Below are 23,880 nucleotides of genomic sequence, written 5' to 3' on the forward strand. Positions count from 1 at the left end.
CCCCACTGCCCATCCAGCTCCAGGCTAATGTGCCCAGAAAAGCAGTGGAGGATGGCCCAAGTGCTTGAACCTCTGCCATTAACATGGAAAACCTGGATGAAGCTCCTGGCTGGCTTTGCACAGCTTTGGCTGTTGCTGCCACCTGGAGAGTGAACAAGTGAATGGAAGATCTCATTGTGTACCTCTCCCTGTTTCACTTTTTTTTTTTTTTTAAAGATTTTTATTGGAAAGGTGGACATACAGAGAGGAGAGACAGAGAGGAAGATCCTCCATCCAATGAATCACTCCCCAAGTGGCCACAAAGGCTGGAGCTGAGCCAATCTGAAGCCAGGAGCCAGGAGATTCTTCCAGGTCTCCCGCAAGGGTGCAGGGTCCTAAGGCTTTGGGCCGTCCTTGACTGCTTTCCCAGGCCACAAGCAGGGAGCTGGATGGGAAGCGGGGCTGCCACCAGGATTAGAACCAGCACCCATATGAGATCTCAGTACGTGCAAGGCAAGGACTTTAGCCACTAGGCCACCGTGTTGGGCCCTGCCTCTCTATTTCTAAAACTCTTGTAACTTTTAAATAAAATAAATTTAAAAAAAAAAAAAAGTCAAGATTAAGGGGCTGCACTGGGTTAGGCCAATCACCTGCAATGAATGCCAGTTGGAATCCCAGGCATTGTAGCCATCTGGGGAGGAAGCCAGAGGATATAAGACGTCCCTCTCTTTCTGTATCTCCCACTAATTATGCTTTCAAATAAACATACTTTTAAAGATTTATTTATTTTTATTTGAGAGCCAGGTTTACAAAGAAATAAAGAGAGAAAGATCCGTCCACTGGTTCACTCCTCAATGACTGCAGGGCCGATTTGAGCTTATCCGAAGCCAGGAGCCAAGAGCTTGCTTCTTCTAGATCTCCTACACAGGTGCAGGGTCCCAAAGCTTTGGGTCATCTTCGACTGCTTTCCCAGGCCACAAGTAGGGAGCTGGATGGGAAGTGGAGCTGCTGGGATTAGAACTGGTACCTGTAGGAGATCCCGGCGTGTGCAAGGCATGGATTTAGCCACTGAGCCCATCAAATAAATAAATTCTACCCAGAAATGTGATCCTTTAAAATGAATCATGATCAAATCACAGATCAAATCTTGGTAGATGTCTGCACAAGAAAGCTCAAGTTCAAAGACACATGGTAACAAAAGCATGGAGGTCAAGGACACCTTGCAGAAAATGATCATTACAATAACTGGATTGGCTCTGTGAGTAGAACAACAGTTTCCTGAAAGCAATGATAATACCAGGAAGAGCAGTTATTTTACTAAAAAACAAAGACTTTAATGTAAAATGATATCTTTTTGGAAACTGCTAGGCTGTTCCTTAAAAAGGAGCTAACTAAAAATGACCACACAACTCATTAATTTTACCCTAAGGTGTTAGAGCTAACACTAATGAAGTTGTAAATCCATAAAGACTTTTACACAAACATTTATTGCACAAAAGGAAGACGCAGTTAAAATGCCCATTAACTGAAGAATGGATAAGCAGAATGTGCCAGAGCCAACCAATGAGATACTGGTCAGCAACACAAAGGAACAGTCAGCCACCTATTACTGCACACACCAGTCTCCAGCAGGTCACACTAAAGGAAGGCAGTGCCCAGGACAGACCTCACGGTGTTACACGTCTGCCTTGTCATTCTCAAAACCCACAGGACAATACACTGAAGAGGATGAATCTGACCTTAACGGACAGGAGAAACATGACGGACCAACATTTTCCAAGGTAACTGCACCGAAGCCACACCCAACACACATTCAAATGGCACTGTTAAAATACTAAATGTCCCAAATTTGAACTGAATAAAACAAAATTTTAAAAACACATTTGTACATGAGAAAGTTACCTTTCTACATGGAAATTATAATTTTAAAAATAAGAGGAAATATATGCTTGCAATGAAAGAATCTCAACTGAACTTGAACTGTGGTAATGCAACAAGGTGGAGGAATCCACCAAGGGGGGAGGGTTTGGTGAGGGGTAGGGGGAATCCCAGTACCTATAAAACTGCGTCACATAACGCAATGAGATGCCACCTATACCCAGAAGAGGCCACAAAGCAGTGGAAATGCTCCCATACTAATGGATGGTGTGCAAATTCATCCATCACCAGGGAGATTATGGAATGACCTAGTAATGACAAGGAGGTACACAAGTTATCCCCAGGCCACTCCTGCAATCCATGCAACCTGGAGAAGCTACTGCCCACACCCACCAACACCCAATGCAGCGCTGCGTGTCACAGCCGGAACTAAAGAACACCCCCAACACACGCAAAGCACAGACAAACCATGGGCCACTCGGAGCTTCAGGAGCATAGGCCACAGTAAAGATGCTGCATTTCATTACGCACGCCAGCTAAGCCAAAGCAGCAAGTCAAAGGAAAAAAGGTGCATTCGACTTCACCTACACCAAAGTCTCTAAAGCCAAGGGAATGTTTACTACTAAAGGCTGAATGGTGTCTTTGGAAGGAAGAGCAAGGACTCTGCTCCAAAAGCTTCCAAAATGTAAACGACGTAATGTTTTTTAGTTACTATTCTTTAAAAAAAAAAAAAAGTAATTTGTGTTTGAAAGATACAGTTAAAAGGAACTGGGTCATAACTGGAGCAAGCAGGACCTGAACTCGTGCCCATATGGGTTGCTAGTGCCTCAGGCACCACTATCAGGTATCAGGCTATGCCATGGGCTATCCATTAGCTATTATTTAAGAGAATATACATTTGATGCAGTTTTTAAAATAATGTATACATTCTGAGAGGCAGACAGAGAAACAGCTACCACCTATTTGACCGACTACCCAGATGCTCCCAAGCAATGGAGAACACAACCCAGGTCTCCCAGGCAGGTGGCAGGAAGACAATTACTGAGCCCTCATCACTGCCTCCTAGATCTAGACTAGCAGAAGCAGCAGGTAAGAGGCCCAACTGGGCACTAAACCCAGGCTGAACCCTTACGCCCTAGCCTCTCTTTTTTATGAATTATACTTTACCACAGGAATAAAGGCAAACACACAATACTCTGCAGACCCTGTAAGTATTTTCTACCAAAAGGAACAAAGCTTCTACCTTAATGAGACTACAATATAGAAAGAATTTTAAAAAGCACAGTTTCACATCAAAACTGGATAAAGTTTGAAACTGGAACATCAGACATGTCATTTACAAATATAGATTCACAAAGTGTGAATGGTCTAAATCACACAATGTGTACTGAGAAGGAAAATCATATAAAAGTGACATCCTAAGAATGCAAGGATGTGTAAGTACTGAAAAAAAAAAATCTACCAACACAGGGCCCAGCATAGTGGCCTAGCAGCTAAAGTCCTTCCCTTGAACATGCCAGGATCTCATATGGGTGACAGTTCTAATCCCAGCAGCCCCGCTTCCCATCCAGCTCCCTGCCTGTGGCCTGGGAAAGCAGTTGAGGATGGCCCAAAGCTTTGGGACCCTGCCCCTGTGGGGGAGATCTGGAGGAAGTTCCTGGCTCCTGGCTTCAGAACAGCACAGCACCGGCTGTTGCAGTCATTTGGGGAGTGAATCATCAGATGGAGGATCTTCCTCTCTGTCTCTCCTCCTCTGTATATCTGCCTTTCCAATAAAAATAAATAAATCCTTAAAAAAAATTAGTGTTGAGGGGAAGGTATAAGAAACAGAAGCAAAGAGACCAGTTAGCAAGCTAATGCAACCACCGGAGAAAGCCAGCATGGTGCTGGGGGAAGTGGTGAGTGGGATACACCAGGACAGGATTTACCTGTGCCGTGAAGGCAAATAAAAGGAGGCGGCTGCAAGGCTGACATCCTCAAGGCTCTCAACATGTGCAATTTGCAAAATGGAGTTTGGGGACCCCCACCAACGTAAGAGTGGGCTGAATAGTGGGGTCAGCTGGGTTAAGCCAGGATCCAGTGCCCATTGATGTGTACAAGAGATGAATGGGATGTGGGATAGACTGGACCAGTCTGCTTCACACAGTGGTATGCACAGAAACCAGGGCTGGGGACAGGCCTAATGGGATTTGTTGGGGGTCACTCTGACTTGGCTGTAGTTCCCGCTGGTGTATGTGAGGGCAGCATGTGTGGCGAGTAGGTTGGTTAGGTTGCAGCATACACACTGCTCTATGTATGTTATGAGGCTGGGGACAGAACCGATAAGTGACTACAACCAACAATGTGAATATAGACTGATATGGGTGAGACTGAGCCAGATCCTGCACTGGCTGGCACACTCAGGAATCAGGTCTGGTGTCACGCCTGGCAAGGTTTCTTTGGGGATCCTCCAGAACTCCAACCATGGTGAGATCTGACCATGGAGTACATGTGTCAGAACTCTGTCTCCTGCCGAGGCCTGTGTGCTGGACAGATGCTCAGATGTCATGGGGGACATGGCAACCAGCTCGCTGAGGCCTGTAGAGGATGTCTAGTACCATGGAGGGCAGAACAAACTGGACAGCTCTCACAATCAAGCTTTGACAGCAAATATTGGGCAAATCGAGACTCTCAGGTGGACCTTTGGAAGGATTTCCTCATCCTTGGAGCAATGATATCAACATCAGCTCAGAACTATTAAAACCACTTAAGCAGTATCCTGGGAACATGTTTCATATCAAGGATCCTGGGATGACATTGGGTGGCCATCCCCCATTCCCGAGTACTGATGTGGTTAGGTTGCTGGGAGTGGTCGTCTCCCTTCTTCTCTCCACTATCTCCAGATACCAGAAGAAAAGAGACTGGAGGCCATTGTCTCATCCACTTTCCCCCACTGCTCAACCTTCCCCACCCTAATTAGTGGTCCACACTGGCATGCATCTCTCTCAACTATGTAAACATCATCAAAATAAAACGAATTTATCTTTAAAAAAATTACAAAGATGGCATTCCCAGCTTACATAGACAAGACAAAGATGGAATACACTGGTATAGAAAAACCATGAGACTGGTTTGGTGTGTTAATTTTGAGATGCAATTAGACACTGAGATGTAAACAAAGATGTTGAGCAGAAAATTTAACATACAAATCTAATGTTCAAAAAATAACCAGAACTGGCACGTACCTGGACAGTTATCAGTAAGAGAGAGAGAAGCAGATGGAGAAGCGAAGGAACATCCAAGTGCTGCAGGGGAAGATACTAGAAAGATTCAAGGAGATTCATCCCTAAGCTCCAGACCAGCTCAGAACTGAAAGAGGCACATCCCACCAGCCGCCACCACCAGGGCAGGGATGGAGCAGACATCCCTATTCCAAAAGCATGCGTCTCAGCGCTTCTCCACTTCTTCAGGAGACAAGAGAAGCCACAAAAGCTCAAGGCATGAACTTCCCATTAGCATTTAAGAGCTTGGCTTAAAACACCAGCCCTCAAGGAAAACCTCCAGAGGTCTAATGCTAGGATGTGAAGGCAAGGGCACAGCAAAGACAAAGAGCACAGGCTGTAAAACACGGATGTTACTTTTGCAGTCTTTTACATTTGTACTGTGAATATCTGACATACATGTTGACAATATCAGGGCTGGTACTGTAGCACAGTGGTAAATCTGCTATCTTCAGCTCCAGCATTACACAAGGGGACCATTTCAAGCCCCAGCTGCTCCACTTCCGATTCAGCTCCCTGCTAATGTGCTGGGAAAGCAGCAGAGGACAGCCCAAGTGTTGGGTCTCTGCACCTGTGTGGGAGAGTGAATCAGCAGATCTTTCTCTTCCCCGACACTGACACTGAAATAAATAAACCCCTCAAAAAAGGAGAGCTTTTCAAACACTACATTCCATGAAAAGATCCTGTAAAACACTTTTTTTTACCATGCATTCCATTTAGACCATAAAAACATACAATCATGGGTCAATAACAACTACTACAGCAAGTTAAGTGATCCTCCGGAATCAGCACTGCAGCACAATGGGTTAAGTATCCACCTGCAATGCAGCATTCCATGTCTATGGCAGTTCATGTCCAGGCTGCTCCTCTTCCCAACCAGCTCCATGATAATGTACCTGGGAGAGCAACAAAAGATGGCCAAGTACTTGGGCCTCTGTCATCCATGTAGCAAATCCAGATGGACTTTTAGACTCCTCCCTTTGGCCTGGCCCAGCTCCAGCTGCCGCAATCTGATGAATAAACCAACAGAAAGATGCCCTGCTCGCCTCTAACTCTGCCTTTGAAATAAATAGCCAAAACTTTGTAACAAAAAAAAATATTTTATGTGTATTTCCTCTGCATTTATCCAGCATTCACTTGCTGAGGACCTACTTACAACAGGTTTTAGAGACATCACACAGAACAAATACCAATTTTCGGCCCCTGAGGCTTCCCTCGTCAGGAGAGGCATATGAATGAATCACTTATAATTGGTCAGAGGGAAGGACGAGATACAACCAGGACTTAACTGTGAGGCTGCTGAAACTCAGTCAAAAGAAGGAGGGAGAATCCCAAACATAAACCCTAAATCCAGAGAGAGCTTCAAGAATTCAAACTCAGAGTACTAGGACCAAGTCAAGTCTGGATTTTTTTTTAAAAGCTAGAAGACATCATCACTCTTAAGCATCAAACAGAAACACACAATGATCGAATTACACTTGGCTGGCTGCTGTGTGATTACTAAGGGGCAGCACTGAGCTCAATAACGAAACAGAGTGAAAGAGCTACTTCAGTAACCAGTATCCAAGGCTCACATGAGGGCAATAAAACAGAGGAAAGGAAGGGAAGGAGAAAAAATCTATCAAAGTAGACTTCTGAAAAGCAAAAGTTCCCCAGGACAGGAAATGTAGCTGACCAGTGCCTGCCTGGATCCCAGGCAGGCTACTTCTCTTGCAGCTTCCTGTCAGTGCACACCCTGGGGACAGCAGGTGACGGACGGTGAGACACCTGCATCTCTGCACTAACAGGGAGACGTGGATGAGACAGGGATCTCTTGCCTCCATCCATCATACCCAAGTCCATCACTCTTTCAGGTGGATGAAAATAAACATTAAAAAAACAAATCAAAGTAAAACTATCAGGACATAGCTTTCCAAAGAAATACTAGAATACAATCGTCTATTAACAATAGAAAAAAAACAAAAGGAGCAGCAGGTACTTTTAAAATTTTATTTATTTGAAAAGCTGAGTTACTGAGAGGGAGAGGCACAGGGAAGTCTTCTCTCTGCTGTTTCACTCCCCAAATGGCAACAACAGCCGGGGCTAAGGTCTCCGCATGGTGCGGGCTTAGGCACTTGGGCTAATACCGACATGGAATGCCATACTGTAGGCAATGGCTCAACCAATTCCACCACAGTGATGGCCTCAAGGATTTTCTTAAAAAAAAAACATACATTTCATAACACACTAAGTGCCAACAAATCAAAAAAAGGATAGTACCTCTCAGACCTGGCACAATGGCTCAATGCCTAAGTAATCAACTTACAACTGCCAGGTCCCATGTGGGCACCGGATTGTGTCCCGGCAGCTCCACTTCCCATCCAGCTCCCTGCTTGTGGCCTGGGAAAACAGTCGAAAATGGCCCAAAGCCTTGGGACCCTGCACCCACATGGGAGACCTGGAAGAGGCTCCATGCAATCAGTGCAGCTCCAGCCATTGCATAGGGAGTAAATCAATGGATGGAAGATCTTCCTCTCTATCTGACTTTCCAATAAAAATAAAATAATCTTTAAAAAAGAAAAAGAGATTTTAAGGTTACCAACGACAAGCTGTCCTCCTGAGGTTAAGAGCAAGAGTTCAGAAGACAGCACTCAGTTCAACGCTGGCTTTCATCTTTTCTTCCCACATTAGCTAAACTAGACCAAAAAAAAGTGCAACTTTTGTTTTGCTTTTTATTTATTACTTTAAAAATTTGAAGTCTGGGCCCAGCAGCGTGGCCTAGGGGCTAAAGTCCTCGCCTTGAACGCACCAGGATCCCATATGGGTGCCAGTTCTAATCCCGGAAGCTCCACTTTCCATCCAGCTCCCTGCCTGTGGCCTGGGAAAGCAGTCGAGGATGGCCCAAAGCTTTGGGACCCTGCACCCGAGATCCAGAAGAGGTTCCTGGCTCATGGCTTCGGATCAGTGCAGCTCCAACCATTGCAGTCACTTGGGGAGTGAATCATCGAACAGAAGATCTTCCTGTCTGTCTTTCCTCCTCTCTGTATACCTAACTTTTCAATAAAAATAAATAAATCTTAAAAAAAAAAACCATAATTCTTTTAAAAAATTGGTTATTTTTATTGGAATGTCAGATTTACAAAGAGGAGAGACAAAGATCTTTTCATCCACTGGTTTACTCCCCCACAAGCATCTGCCAATCGCTGGAGCTAAGCCAATCCAAAGTCAGGAGCCCAGAGCCTCTTCTGGGTCTCCCACATGGGTGCAAGGTCCCAAGGCTTTGGGTCATCCTCGACTGCCTTCCCAGGCCACAAGCAGGGAGCTGAATGGGAAGTAGAGCAGCCAAGACATTAATTGGTGCTGATATGGGATCCCAGTGTGTGCAAGGCAAGGTCTTTAGTCACAAGGCTACCATACCAGGTCCAACTCTATGCCTTTTTAAAGAACCCATCTCTCCTAACCTCTCAATGTTGGAGACCAAAGAACATGTAAGTGGAGCTGAATGGTAACACAAGAGGTACAATGCCGAAACTCAGACCTTGATGCTCCTATTCGAGTGCTCTTAGCAGCACCATGTATCACTCATTCCAGCACAAAAAAAGAAATTCAACAACCAGGAATAACAGTGAACAGAGCCATCTTCACAGTACAGCAAACTAAGTCACTGCTTGTGATGCCAGCATGCCCTAGGATCAGCACTTTGAGTCGTGGATGCTTCTTGCTAATGACAGCCCACATCTGTGGGCCTGATACTCACACGGGAGACCCAACAGAGCTCCTGGCTCCTGGCTTTGGCCCGGCCCTACCAAAACAGTTGTCTCAGCCAGCAGATGGAAAATCTCTGTGTCTCTCTTCTAACTCTACCTTTCAGATAAGTAAGTAAATTTTTTAAAAAATAATAAAATTAAATAAATTAAGACCCAATTCCTCACTCCAGCTCCTGACTGCAACCTCTTGCTAACACAGACTCCAAAAGGCAGCAGTGATGCCCAAGTGCTTAAGTCTCTGCCACACACACAGGAAACCAGCTTCAGCCTGGGCAGCTGCAGGATCAGGGTGGGAATGGGATCCTTCTCTCCTCTCAAACACATAAGCTTTTTTAAACACCTCACAGGGTGGCTGCTTGGCATAGCAGTTAGGACACACCTTGAATAACTGTACTGCTATGGGGGATCTGGAGTTGAGTCCTGGCTGTACAGGACCTTGGGAGCAAGCCTGTGGATGCAGGAGCCTTGTCTGTTTCTGACAAAATTTTCTTTCTAATAAGGAAGATGATGATCAAAGTTCAAACATCTAAGGGAAATTAACAATACGGTATCTAAAAACTGCCTCTGTGTTTACACTGCTTCTAATGTTTCTGCCTTCAGCAATTAAGAGGAACAAGAGGATGGCTACAGTTTGGGAGGGAAAGATTTACTCCTAATGTCAGCAGATTCCATCACAGATTTATGTACAATTGTTCCAAAAAAGGCAAGGGAGAAAAAAGGCTCTTAGAAGTTAATTTGCTGAACAGGGAAAAAGCAATGCATATTCCATTACAGAGACAGAGATAAAAAGAAGGTGAAAAACAAAGAGCTAGTTGGCTTAAGATCTTGGTGATGCTGTCTCCTACGTTATTCAACTAATATTTACTCAGTATGTGCCAGATACAGAAGAAACAGTGAAAACCTAGCCCTTGCAAGGAAGCTAACGTAAGTAACACAGCAAGTAACGCTCCTAATCAGGCTATGAAATCTAAAAAACAAACAAACAAACAAAAAAACCAGCACAACTCCAGCTCCCACATTAGAAGATTTGGGTTTGGGCCCGGCGCAATGGCACAAGTGGTTAAGGTCCTCGCCTTGCATGCCTGGGATCCCATATGGGCGCCGGTTCTATCCCGGCAGCCCCGCTTCCAATCCAGCTCCCTGCCTGTGGCCTGGGAAAGCAGTCGAGGACGGCCCAAAGCCTTGGGACCCTGCACCTGCGTGGGAGACCCGGAAGAGGCTCCTGGCTTCGCACCGGCATAGCATCGGCCGTTGCACTCACTTGGGGAGTGAATCAATGGATGGAAGATCTTCCTCTCTGTATATCTGCCTTTCCAATAAAAATAAAATAAATCTTAAAAAAAAAAAAAAAAGAAGATTGGGTTCGAGTCCTTCTAGTGTGACTCAGGAAAGGAGAAGCCCAAGTCCATAAGTCCCTGCTGACCACAGGAGAGATCAGGATGGAGTTCCTGGCTCCTGGCTTCAGCCTGGCCCAGGCCCAGCCACTGAGACCATTTGGAGCATGAAAGAGATCAAAGATGTCTTTCTCGGTCTCTCCCTCTCTCAATCACTCTTTCATGAATGAATAAAACTTCCAAAAAGAAAGCAATATATATTCAAAAAAAAAGGTTACTGAGTTTTCTGGCAGAGAACCTGGTAAGTGCAAGGGTGTGGAGGCAGCCCCAGGCGTGGAGAGCCTGAGACACAGTCTAAAGATCACAGCGGCTGATACACTGTGAGCAGCAAGGGAAAACGCTGAGCGTGCAATGCAGCAAGAGTAGGGGCCAGGCGCAACAGGGACAGGATCTGATTTGCATTTAAGAACAGATCACTCTGCTTACTGTGATTTACCAAAACTGCAAATGGCTACTGACAGTGCCTTCCAAGTAGAAGGCTCTATGACCTCACTGTATCTAACTGCAGGCTTACTCCATTTATTTTCCATTTTTTTAAAACATTTGTTAATTATTTCAAAGTGGCAGAGACAAGAGGAGAAATAAAAGAGACCATCCATCCACCAGTTCACTCTCCAAATGGTTGCAACAGCTAGCACTGGAGCAGGCTGAAGCCAGAGGCCAGGAGTTTCAGCAGGTCTCCCAGGGGTGGGGGCGGGGAGGTTGGAGGGCCACCCACCCAGCAGGTGCTCCAAACTGCAGCTTCACTTTCTGGTACTATTTGCTTGCATTTAATAATATAGTTTTGAGCTCTGTGTAGAGAGTGGAACTCAGCATGAAAATTTTAATTGTATTTACATGAACACTAATGTAAGAATAATTATCTCTGGGCCCAGCGTGATAGCATAGCAGATACAGTCCTTGCCTTGAACGCACCGAGATCCCATATGGACACTGGTTCTAATCCCGGCTTCCCATCCTGCTCCCTGCTTTTGCTTTCTTTCTTTTCCCTTCCATTTCCAAACTGGATTTTAATGAAAGGATACTTAACATGTAAGCCATGTATTTATTCCACAAAGGCTTTTTAATTTTTTTTTGGAGGGGGGGAGGAAAGGCAGAGAGAAACCAAAAGAAAACTCCCAGCTGCTGGCTGACTTCCCAAATGCCTCCAAACAGAAGCCAGGAGCCGTGCAGGCTTTCCCACGAGTGGCAGGGACCCGCTTACTTGGGCTGGAGTAAGGTGTAGAACTGGGACTCAAAGCTAGGCACTCCACTATGGGTTGCAGACTTTCCAAATGACATCTTAAGCACTGCGCCTAACCCCTGCCCCACTAAAGTATGTATTAGCCTTCAAAGAATCATTTCATGCATTATAAAAGTCCAACTGCGTAGGTTAACGGAATTCAGCCGTGACATCTCTACTTGAGCACCATTCAACCACAGAACTGCATAATGTCGAGATCATCACAGTTATGGAAAGCAATGCTGAATTCACCATTCACTAACCCAATTTAAACTCGCCCATGTCACAATCACCAGCCATGGAAATTCAACATCAAAGTTCTGAAAACAGAGGACCACAAAGGAACACCAGAGTGGTCTCAACAGCCACACAATCAAGGGTCACTACCCACAGATGACTTCAGGAAAAGGCCATCCTCTTCCACCATATCCGTGCAAGGACCAGCACTGATGCATCAGCTGGCCTCACCCAATGTGGACAGAAAAGCAGGTTTAAGTATGAGTTGGTCTAAAGATAAATAAATATATAACTCATAGGCAAGTATGAGTTCAGGAGCCAGCACTGTGGCATGGTTGATTGAGTCACCAGCCAGAACTGCTCAGAATCCTACACGGTGGCACAGATTTGAGTCCTAGCCTCTTCGCTTCTGATCCAGCTTCCTGCTAACCTGAAAGTGGCAGTTTGCACAAGTTCTTGAGCTCCTGCCACCCATATGAAAAACCCAAAAGCAGTTCTGGGCTCCTAGCTTCTTTTGCAGCCATCTGAGGATTGAAGCACCAGGTGGAAGACCTCTCTGGGACAGTCCCTCTCCATAACCTTGAATTTCAAATAAATTAATCTTTCTAAAAAGTGAAAAATCTTTGAAATTCACTCACAAAAGAGCTCTTCAAAACTTTCATAAAACGTATATTATGAAAGACGTGCGGATCACAAAATTTTTGCATTAAAATCAATTTAACCTTTAAATTTATTTTTCCATAAACATTCTGAAGCATGATGGCAAATGATTCAAAACAGATTAATTGAACAATGTAGCAAAAACCTAAGGAAAGTGCAATAAATCTGTTTAAATGTCAGGATGAGTTATTTAGAGTACAGGTATAATTTAACATGTTGTTTTCAATTTTCCCTCTTACATTTGCACATATTGCTTTTCTTAACAGGTCAAGAAATCATTAAGCAATCATTAACCAAGCTAAAGCACTACCAAAGCCAACACACAAAGCTACATTTCTTTTAGCTGAAATTCCAGTTCAAGTGCCATAGGAAGATCCAGGGACAATTTCATTACAACTCTCAGCAGTATGGGTTACCCTTTGGTTTGGACACTTGATAACAATGAAACCCCAAATGCAGCCACAACCAGGAGCAGTCCCTAACAGAGTGCCAATTCAAGTCCCACTGCTCTGAGATCAAGCCAGCTTCCTGCTAGTCTGCCTGGGAAAGAAGAGGACCCGTTGCCCATGTGGGAGGCCAGTATGGAGCTCCTGGCTCCGGCCGTTGGCCTGACCCAGTCCTGACTCTTGCAGCCATTTGGAGAGTGAACCAACAGGAAGATCTGTCTCTCCTTCTCTTTGTAAATCTGCCTTTCCAATAAAAATACAATCTTTATATACAAAATACATATAGCCATTATTTATTCCTTTATTATCTATGTATTAGAAGCAATTTCCTACCCAGTACTGTGGATGCAGAAATTAGTGAGGGTACAGTGCGCCAAGGAGTTGACAGTGAAACTGGAGGAACCCAATAAGCCAACTACTAAACCAAGGAGCCCCGCTGAGAGGGGACGCCTCACAGCTCCAGGGCAATGAGCGACAGGAACCTGCGGCAGCTGAGCTCACAGGCTGACCCCATCCCTCAACCACTGCAGCCAAAATCTAACCACAGACTGACCAAACACCTGCACGCTCATGGAAGGTTCATGCAACGCAGCTCACTCAAAGACAAATTAAAATTCAAATGAAGAAACTCTGTATTCAAACACTTATTAAAGCATAAGCCATGCCAAGAACACTGCCTCAAACCAAGTTACAAAAACAAGTAAAATTCAGTTTCCACCCTCAAAGAACTCTCACACACACACATACAATGTAATTCCACCCTCTTAAAAACAGAAATGTAACATTAATGGGAATGCTTATGATATATACCATGTACAACTGTATATATAATTCTATTTAACAGATAATAGGAAAAGGCCATTAAAGATGAGAGCCCGGGAATATCATAAGCGTTAAGAGCTAATTTGATGTCAGGATGCACACATCCTCATAAAAGAGGTCAAATTACTTCAGGTTACAAAGCTAGGTTTGGAATACTGGGTTCTGCCTCTCCCCAGGCTCAATTACAAACGCACCCGTGCGTACATGTGCATGCGTGCACACATACACACGCACAGAGGGCCAGAAAAGTACAATTAGAAATTAGAACAAACATCAGGGCCCAATGTAGCTTAGTGGCTGAAGTGTTCACCTTGCACGTGCTGGGATCTCATGTGGGCGCCAGTTCTAATCCTGGTGGTCCTGCTTCCCATCCAGCTCCCTGCTTGGGGCCTAGGAAAGCAGCTGAAGATGGACCAAAGCCTTGGGATCCTGCACTCGCACAGGAGACCTGGAAGAGGCTCCTGGCACCTGATCAGAGCACAGCTCTTGTCGTTGTGGCAGCTTGGGGTGTGAATCAACAGACAGAAGATTTTCCTGTCTCTCCTCCTCTCTGTATATCTGACTTTCCAACAAAAGTAAATAAATCTTATAAAAAATCAGAAACAGCAGATATCTGAACCTAAGATTTTATGTACACGCAAAGAACTGCAGGTTATACAGCTGCTATTTGCCCACATACTTAATTTTTAAATCAGTCTGCCAGGAAAATTAAAAAACAAAAACAGCAACAACAGAAAAGCTTGTATGAGGGCCACTGCACTTTATAAATAAATACATTATGGAAGAATATATGATCAGCTTCCCTACTGTCAGCAAGTCACTATATGGAACCAGAGCTGAGGCACAGCACATTAAGGTCCTACCTACAACACCATTACACCCTATGGACACCAGCTAGAGCCCTAGCTGCTCCTTTTCTGATCCAGCTCCCTGCTAATGTGCCTGAGAAAACAGCAGATATTCAAATACTTGGATTCTGACAGCCATTAAACTCCCATTACACAACTCAGTGAGACACCCAGATGAGGCTCCTGGCTTCAGCCTGGTCCAACCCTTGATGCTGCAGCCATCTGGGGAGTGAACCAGCAAATGGAAGATCTCTCTGCTTCTCCCTCTTTGTAACTCTGGTTAGAGCTGAGCTGATCTGAAGCCAAGAACCAGGAACCTCTTATTGTGTTTCATGTGTGCAGGGTCCCAAGTACTTGGGTCATCCTCAACCCTTCCCCAGGCCACTAGCAGGGAACTGGATGGGAAGTGGAGTAGTCGGGAAGTGAACCAGTGCCCATACAAGATGCCAGCACTTCCATACAGATGATTAGCAACTGAGCCACTGTACCAGCTCCCAAAAATGCTTATTTTCTGATCCTTCACAAAAAGGCATGAGATCAAATGACAACAATCTCACAAATGGCAGAAAAATAAGTAGCTTAATCATTTTGATCCTATTTAAGATTTACTATGAACTCCCAATTTTTCCTTCCCTTTCAATTCCTACCACTTAGTAAATACTCAATTTTTTAATTACACTAATGTAGTCACTCAACATAAAATGTTCACATTTCCATTGTTTTCTTCAGAGTAGGTCTTACTTCAAATGCCTAATAATTTATCTTTCATAAGCAAAATATTATTTCAAGGAATTTCAATTATCTGCTCACATACTTATCTTGCAGTAGTATAACCCAATAGACAACCAAGAGTGAAAGCAGACATAATGGCTATTTGGACTCGATAAATCTTAACAGCCACATCACACTAGAACATGACGGAGTACCCTCTTGGACCCACAGCCCAGGTGTCCCTTTAGGGCTTATTTACAAACACAAATTCCCGGGCCTCATTCAAACCCCTAAAGGGGATTCTCAGATAGCCAGAAAGCTCGGGAAGCACAGCACACCAAGCGCATAGGACCTACCTTGAGTGTGAAAAGGCTGATGCGGCCTGGGAGTTTATAGAACAGTCCCTCTCCTCCTCTTGAATTGGAATGCAGCATGGCATTGAGGCACGCCAGAGGGGAAGTCCCGCTGTAAAATACAACAGGACGGATGGAATGTACAAAGCTATCTGCCTGCTTGGTCAGAAACCTCATCCTCCAACCCCGAGTGAGGGGAAACAGAGCTATGCAGGAGTGTCAGCGCATGGAAACAATCCTACTGGGCTAACAGGAGGACTCACCCAATCAATCCCATGCCTACCTAGTACCCTGGGATCAAATCCACACCTAATATCTCTTTGGGTTTTTTCATTTCATGAGTCAAAATTTCAGAAAATACAGAAAAATGTTCAATTTTTTCAAATTATACTTCAATTAGAAATTTGAATTAAACTTTAATAAAACCTCTAAGAAAAAAAAAAAACAACAATGTAAATGTCCTAGTCTGCACACTTCGTGCCCAGGTCTACCCTGAAACCTTACCAACACAAGGGCCACAGAATCAACGGCACTAGCCCAATAAAGCAAGCACATCTTTCTTCCCAGTTAAATATTCTCTACTAAGCACACAAAAGCAGCAGCATTTTCATTGGCTTTTTTTTGTTGTTTCGAGGGAGACAGAGGAGTTTCATTCTACGTGTAGGCAAGAGTAATCATTTAAATTTGGAAGTCAGACATAGGACTTGGGTATACTTAAATGTTAGTCTAAAAAAGATGGTGTGTTGTTTCACAGACTCTGAGACACAGGAGATCAGAAAATAACAATACAACCAGGCAGAGGCGCCTATCGAACCTTGAAGCACAAGAGCTGTCGGTTGTATAGGCAAATCCCTACTTAACACCAGTCGCTGGTGCTGAGTGAGGCTCACCCGGGCCCTTCCTCGTCCTCTCCCCAACTTGGCAGAAACACACAAAGATCTGGGGTAAAGCCTCTGAGTAGCTTTTTTTAAAGAAAAAAAAGAAAAAAAAAAAAAAAAACTACAGGCCCTAATTTATGCAGAGTGTTAAAAATAAACCAAGCCTTTAAAAAAATATAGTCATTAAAAAAGCCTATTACCTATTCTGCTTGGAACATACTGGATGCTGCAAACAACTTTTTTAAACCAAGATCCAATCTGAATCAATCTCTAAAAGATCCCCTGGACAGAAGCTGGAGTATAGGTGGGTGTGCCAGCACGCCTGCTCTCAGGGAACCGCAGCAGGCATGACGCCCACACTGCGCCTGTCTGCAGGCAGAGCGGCTCACTCAACACAAGCAGCTCCAGATTCTTACAGAAGGAAGCAGCAGAAACTAGCTAACTATGAGGCCCAATCCCATCGACCCCAAAGCACAAAGTTACCTTCTACAAGCAGAGTCCAAGAGCAGGGCAGGCGACAGCACCATGGAAAAGAGCCCACCAATAGGAGGAAAAAAAAAAAAAGCACAATTACAACACTGTTCAGTGCAGACATACAAACCCAGTGCACATTCAATCCTTCCCCGCACGACACCCACTGGACAAGGTCTGAACCAGCACCTGTGGAGGTCAAGTCAGGCAGCTGAGGCTGACAAGAGGCTCAGGAGGAGGCCCCCCTGTGTGTCCCTCCAACCTCATTTAGAAATGAAAACAAACCAGAAGGCAGGGTGAGTACAGGGAGAGGGCATTAGGGACTGCCCCTGGTTTTCATGACTTGGTGCTTCTCTAGAAAAACTACATCATAAATTAAGAACACTGGCTAGCAGCAGCGGGAGGAGAGGGCATGGGCAGAGGACCTTCTTGGAGGCTGAGGACTCTCCAGTGGGGCAGCAGAGGAGGGCAGCAGGACCGGTCAGCCCGCTGCTTGCCCACACTGAAACTGGCCACACCAAGCTCCAGAGAAAAGCACCCTAGTTCGCTCACTTGTGCTCATTTGTGTTTCTCTCTCTCTCTCTCTCTCTCTCTCTCTCTCTCACACACACACACACACACACACACACCCTCATGTAACCATAAAGACCCCTTCCTAAGAGACTCTGGGCCTGCACCAAGAGCCATACAAACCTCATCTCCTTCAGTCCTTCTGCCTCTATGACCTGCAGAATTTGCTTCGGTGTCATTGGCGCGTCCGAGTAGTTTTCTAACACCTGAAGAGAAAGAAACGGCCTGATTTCAGCGAGCAGCCTCCATGCACCTCTACCGCTGTACACCGCACCAGAAGGGATCGCCAGGGACAACTTAGTTTTTCTGCAAAATTAAATTACTTCAGAAACCAAATTAGTGCACCCTCTGTTGCTCTACCTTTCCAACAAAATAATAAATCTTTAAAACCAGGAGGCGCTCCAGGTGTTGTGACAGTGACACCAACAACCGCATGAGCTACACGCCAGCTGCAGTGTGGGCTGCTCCGCTTCCAACCCTCTTACCCACGAATGCACCTGGGAATACAAAGGAAGATGACCCAAGTCCATGGGCACCTTCCACCCACACAGGAGACTCGTATCTGGCCCAGCTCTGACTGTCGCAGCTATCTGAGGAGGGAACAAATGGGAGGAAGATCTCATTGCCTTTGTCTCTTTTTGTGAACAATACTGAACCTTAAAAACAAACAAACAAACAAACAAAGTGTGTGCTCCGGTTACTAAAAGTGACTACAGTTAGCGGAAATGCTCCCATTCTCAATGCTAAGGACATAGTACAGTATGTGACACTTCACATCCACCCAATACAGGGCTGCTACACAGCCAGCTCCGACCCAAGCCAGCGACGCACTCAGGGTTACTCTCCCAGGGGAATGTGACTAGTGCCCATATTTTTTTTCCTTTAAAGATGTTATATATTTTACTTTTTATTTAGATATTTATTTTATTTTTACTAGAAACTCAGATATACAGAGAGGAGGAGACAGAGAGGAAGATCTTCCATCCGATGGTTCACTCCCCAAGTGGCCGCAATGGCCAGAGCTGAGTCGAGCTGAAGCCAGGAGCCAGAAGCCTCTTTTGGGTCTCACACACGGGTGCAAGGTCCCAAGGCTTTGGGTCATCCTCAACTGCTTTCCCAGATCACAAACAGGGAGTTTGATGGGAAGCAGGGTCACCAGGATTAGAACCAGCACCCATAGGGGATTCTGATGCATACAAGGCAAGGACTTCAACCACTAGGCCCTAATGCCCATATTCTTATCGGTGCTGAGACTGTGTTGTGAAATTCTGTTAACATGAAGCTAAGATTCTGGGTTCAGCGCCGTGGCCTAGCAGCTAAAGTCCTCACCTTGCAGGTACCGGGATCCTATATGGGCACCAGTTCTAATCCTGGTGGCCCCACTTATCCAGTTCCCTGCTTGTGGCCTGGGAAAGCAGTTGAGGATGGGCCAAAGTCTTGGGACCCTGCACCCGCATGGAAGACCCAGAAGACATTCCTGGATCCCGGCTTCGGATCATTGCACCACCAGTCATTGCGGTCACTTGGGGAGTGAATCAATGGATGGAAGATCTTCTTCTCTGTCTCTCCTCCTCTCTGTATAGCTGACCTTGTAATAAAAAATAACTAAACCTTTTAAAAAAAAAAATTCTATAGGACTTGAAGGCAAAACCAGACAAATGGGATGTCCTGTTTAAGTCGGCAGCATGGGACATCTCCATACTCTCCCCACCTCTCTGCAGCTGCTCTAGTTACTGCGCATCGAGAAAACAGTTCGCAGTCAGCTAACCAACTACTGCTCTGTCCCTGGTAAAATGTAACAGTCTTACGGGCAGTCACTCTCTATGAAAGGACATAAATCCTTGGCTTAAGTCAAGGTTTGGAGATGCAGACCCCAAAGTAGAGCCCCTACTCGCCACAACCCTCTTCCCAGCCTCTCATTTCTCCTTTGGTACATTACCCTTGAGCAACATTCTCTGCCATCTCTTCCAGTGTCAGCTACTGCCGGCACCCAGGGAACTCTCAGAGCTCCACCTCCAGCCGGCCACTTCTCCACAAGCTGCAGTGAGATACCCAACCTGCGCACCTCACACACTCCCCTGGCTTTCTATTCCTAAGTCAGCAGCTCTCCTGCATCTTCCCTCCTGCAGTCTGTCCAGTCACCTCACTCAGAAATAAAGACACCGTGGGGCTAGCACTGTGGCACAGCGCATTAAGCTGTTGCTTATAATGCTGACATACCTTATGGGAGTACCATCTGAGTGCCTGCTGCTCTGCTTCCAATCCAGTTCCCTGCCATCACAATTGGGAAGGCAGGAGAGAGCTGCTAGCCATATGGCAAGTTCCAATGGAGCCCCAAATACCACAGCCACTGGGTGAAGGACCTGGTGGATGGCCATGCTCGCTATTTCCCTCTCTGCCTTCCAAATACATGAATAAACAGGGGGATGAGAGAGACAAAGGCCTGATCCTTCCACTCCCACCTGCACCCCAAATTCCACAGCCCTACTTGATCCTTCACTGTCACTTCTTCACCAATGTCCTGTACCAACCCTACCCTCCTTGGACCCCCTTCTCTGCTGCCAGCCTGCATTCAGCAAACACAGGGCACACTATTCCATGCCAGGCATGGTCCGATGGATCCCAGGAACCTTCATGCCTGAGGTCACCCCAACAGCAAACCTGTGCCAGTTACTCTCTTGCTTTCCCCATCTCAGACAACAGGCACTCAAACACCATAGGACCACCAGGAAAGCAAATGCTTCGGACCCAGACAGGCCTGCATTCAGTCTGGTCTCATCAACTGGGTCAAGTTACACACCCAACCTGAGTCAAGGACCTGACTTGATCAGGTCTGGTGTTGTTGGAGAAAGTAGCACATGGAACATCGGCATGCCCTCCTGGCACGGGGCTAGGCTCAGTGTGCCCACACCATTCCACCTTAGTGCATGTCCGGTACTGCTCTCTCCTCCCGGGGCTGTCTTACAGACCACACAACACCTGGCAGTCCTACAGTTCCCAGCCCTGGACTGCTATCCAAAACCCTCTCCACAAATGGGGTAGCCCAACAGCCACTTGCAGTCTTCCCCAGTTCCCACACTCCACGTTCTCTCTGCTGCCTCTTGTCACTACTGCTGATGGCTTTGTGATGGGCCTATCTCCTACTGGTTCTCCAGGACTCAACTCAGAAGGCACACTTCCCCCGGAAACCTTCCCTGATTTGCTAGGCAGTTACAAGCCTGCTTGCAGAGATGCCACCGTTCCACAATGCAGAATTATCCTCCCAACCAAGACTCAGGAGCACGAAAGGAAGAACTAGCCTCAGCAGTGGCTGGCCAGCAGGCAGGAGCAAGCACGATCTGCTTGCCACTTACGCCTCATGTCACATTCTGCTCTGCTGGTGGCCTGTCTGCAGAGGCAATCCATCTCTAAATTCCAAGAAGGCAGCAAGTGCTGAGTCGGGCAGGGCTGCATGAACAGGCCTGCAGCCCAGCCTGCCTCAAGCTACCCGGGACAGTCACCAGCACCAGACTGCAGGCCTAAAACCGTGAGCCAAGCTTTCCAAGTTTTGCAGGATAGTTTCTTTCTAAGAAGCAAGAAAATTAGCAACCGGTTGTTTTAAACTGCAGCCAGCAAGAGCCTGAGATTCCAGCAAGGGAAACACAATCTCTAACGGGAAGTTACATCAAAAGATATAAAGTATTCACTTTATTAAAACTGCATATGCCTCCAGTTTCTAGCACAGGAGCAATTCAGCAGTGTTCTATTCCTAGCCTGGCTTGTTACAGTGTACATTTTAAGCAAAGAAAGTATCTCTTCTACATCAAGGGGAAATAATTGTTGGAGGTAGGGACGTTCAATCACGAATCAGAGTGAACGGTAACAGCTGCTCCAGTGGCCCTGAAGCCCGCAGCAAGAGGAAGTGCGCTCAGCTGCTTCTCCCCCAAACAAACGGCCATGTGAAGCAGGGCGAGTCACAACCCGGGGGATTCAACCAGCCAACTTCCACTTCTCCCATCCAGAAAAGCAACAAAGACTGAAGAACAAAATGTCTGAGAGGAAATTCTCTCCTTTTCAACAAGACTGACATCTGAAAAAATCCCACCTCCTAGTGGAAGGCCTACTGACAATCTCGAGGATCACTCCTTTAAATGCAAGCAGCTTTGAAAAGGTTCCCAGCCTCACTCCAATCACCGATCTGAAACCGCCACAGGCAAATGCTTGCGCATACCACCCCCAGTGCTTTAAATCCACTCCTCCAGAGTTAGAGCACCTGGGAAGCAGGTGAGGACACTCCCCAGCCAGGGCTCAGCATTACTTCTACTTTCTTTCTTAATGTAAAACTAAAAATTCCCCACACCTCCCAGACAGTTCCATGCAAAAAGATGGGAAATTCTGAAACAAAAAAATGTGCCAGACACCTGCAAAAATTACACACTACATTCCTGCAGTCCCCTTCCACCTAACTACACCCCGCAGTAACTCCTGTTCCTAGGCCTGCTCTCTAATGAAAAGGGAAATCACTTGCTTGGATCATCTGGCCAGAAGGTGAGTCAATGACACAACAGAAATAGCAGCTTTGATGCCGAGTTCTGACCACAGTCAATGCGGGCTCCTAAAAGGTTTCACAAAACAGCAGAGCTGCAGGTTTTAACTAGTTCAAGCCAACAGCGCCGAGACTTTAGAACCGCCAGGAGCCAACAGCAAGCCCGCACTGAAAGGTACTTTCCCCAGCCTACCGCCTAACAAGCACAACTCTGGCAAGCACACTTCCCTTGGGTGCCCAGAGCCATAAACACCCACACAACAGAACTCAAGTTTCAATGAACACTCAAAACTCAACCTTGAAGGCAAAGAACATCTCCTCCCCTTCAGAGTGAACAATGTGTTTCCAGCAGAAGCAACAGCGGAGAAACACTGAAATTTCCAACGGATTCTGAAAACGGCCAACATTTCCAATTTTCAAGAGATCTGCCAAAGCTCCGGGAGCTCTCAAGCCAAGGTGCACACTGGGCTTGCACCCGCCCACTGGGATGCTCACCAGGTGCCTCACCAGGTGCGCCGGTGAAAACCTGCCCAGCTCCTGTCCATCAGGCCGAATTTTACACAGACTCCCAGGAAGGAGAAACGTGCATGGAACTCAACCACATAGCCCTATCGGCCGACTGGCTGCACCTCCAGTATGCAAACTTAGGATTCCTCCAACAGTAAAACAGAATGATACCCAGGCCATGGCAACCACAGGGTGTCAGACACGGGTGCCATGTGCACCCTAACTTCAGGTGTCTCTTGGACAACTCCGAGGCCGTGACATCTCTGGCAGAAGTAGAACCTGTTCCTACCATCATTTGCAGAATTCCAAAAACCTGTCTCAAGGCCAGCGACTTCTGGGTGCAAATCCAGGGAGGAAAAGGGAAGAAAAAAAAAAAAAAGCAGCAGCCATTCCCCTACAAGTCTGTGCTGTGAGCATGCACGAGCCCCTCGCCGGGCAGTGCCAACCCGCAGGTTCCGCTCGCCCTTGCTCCCACTATCTCCAGACACACACACTGGGTCTTTGTCCCCGAAGTGTATACGGCTCTCCTGCCGGGCGCCTAGCCCCACACTCCCGCCCGGGGCCCGCCTGCCCTGCCAGCACCTGGGGAGGCGGGTGCTCACGTGGATCCCACGCCCCGGCCCGGGACCTCGGACCTTAAAGACCTGCCTTCCCTAACAACGACCCCAGGGGCGCCCGCACTGGGGAACGCCAAAGTTAGAGCACCCTTGTTGGACGATTCAAGCCTGGAGAAAAGCACTGGCTTTGCTCCACAAACCTGGTTTCCAGACGTGGGGGTAGGGGGAGGTCAGAATGCCACGAGCATCCTTGAAACCTGGAGGGGGGCATTTTCCGACTCCCCCCCGGACTTAATCCCATTGCCCCCCTTCTCGCCTCCCAGGAAGTGAAGGGGGGGCGCTTCGGACCCTTCCCGGAAAGCTAACTCCCCGAGGTGAATTCCCGAGCTTCGTGCCCAGACCCCCAGACGCGGCCACCGGTGGGGGAGGGGAGGCTGGGGCCTCGCCGCCCGGAGGGGGAGGAGCCGGCCCGCCAGCTCGCCCCTCCGCAGGAATTTGGGGGGTTGGCGGGTGGGGGTGCAAGAAAAAGGCGCCACATCCCGTCCCGGCAGGGGAGCTGGCCTCACCCAAGGCCTGGGGGTGCTGGTGCGTGGGGGGGGGGTGCTGTCGGGTGGCCCCGCCCCCTCCCGCGCTGGCCAGGCCCTGCCCCTCCCCCCCAGGGTGGGGGTGCGCGCCGAGCACCCCACCCCCCACGGAGCACCCGCCTCACCAGGCGCGCGGCCTCGGCCCACGTGCGCTCCTTCTTCCTCTTCTGTTTGTCCTTCATCCTCCTCCTCCTCCTCGGCGACGGCGGCGGTTCCACGCGGGACCTCCGGG

The 23,880-nt window shown here is 47.0% G+C and overlaps 1 protein-coding gene across 5 annotated transcripts in view; it reads right to left on the reverse strand.

The window, feature by feature from the left end:
• ASXL1 (ASXL transcriptional regulator 1) overlaps window positions 1-23,880 on the reverse strand; it is a 60,560-nt gene extending 36,680 nt beyond the window's left edge. For 3 of the 5 annotated variants that reach the window (XR_005884019.1, XM_040981649.1, XM_040981652.1), the window contains exons 1-4: window positions 23,774-23,880; window positions 17,599-17,681; window positions 17,331-17,333; window positions 15,560-15,668 (exon numbers count right to left, since the gene is read on the reverse strand). Coding sequence is in view for 4 of the 5 variants with exons in the window: in XM_040981649.1 (XP_040837583.1) it covers window positions 15,560-15,668; window positions 17,331-17,333; window positions 17,599-17,681; window positions 23,774-23,830 (252 nt within the window). In the remaining variant the exon portion in view is untranslated. Of the gene's footprint in view, window positions 1-15,559; window positions 15,669-16,917; window positions 17,293-17,330; window positions 17,334-17,598; window positions 17,682-23,773 lie in introns of those variants that run through there. The other 2 variants (XM_040981650.1, XM_040981651.1) reach the window with 2 other exon arrangements.

The sequence above is a fragment of the Ochotona curzoniae genome, unplaced genomic scaffold (assembly GCF_017591425.1).
Source record: "Ochotona curzoniae isolate NIBS_2020 unplaced genomic scaffold, NIBS_Ocur_1.0 contig_3520, whole genome shotgun sequence".
In the NCBI taxonomy this organism is placed as follows: Eukaryota; Metazoa; Chordata; class Mammalia; order Lagomorpha; family Ochotonidae; genus Ochotona; species Ochotona curzoniae.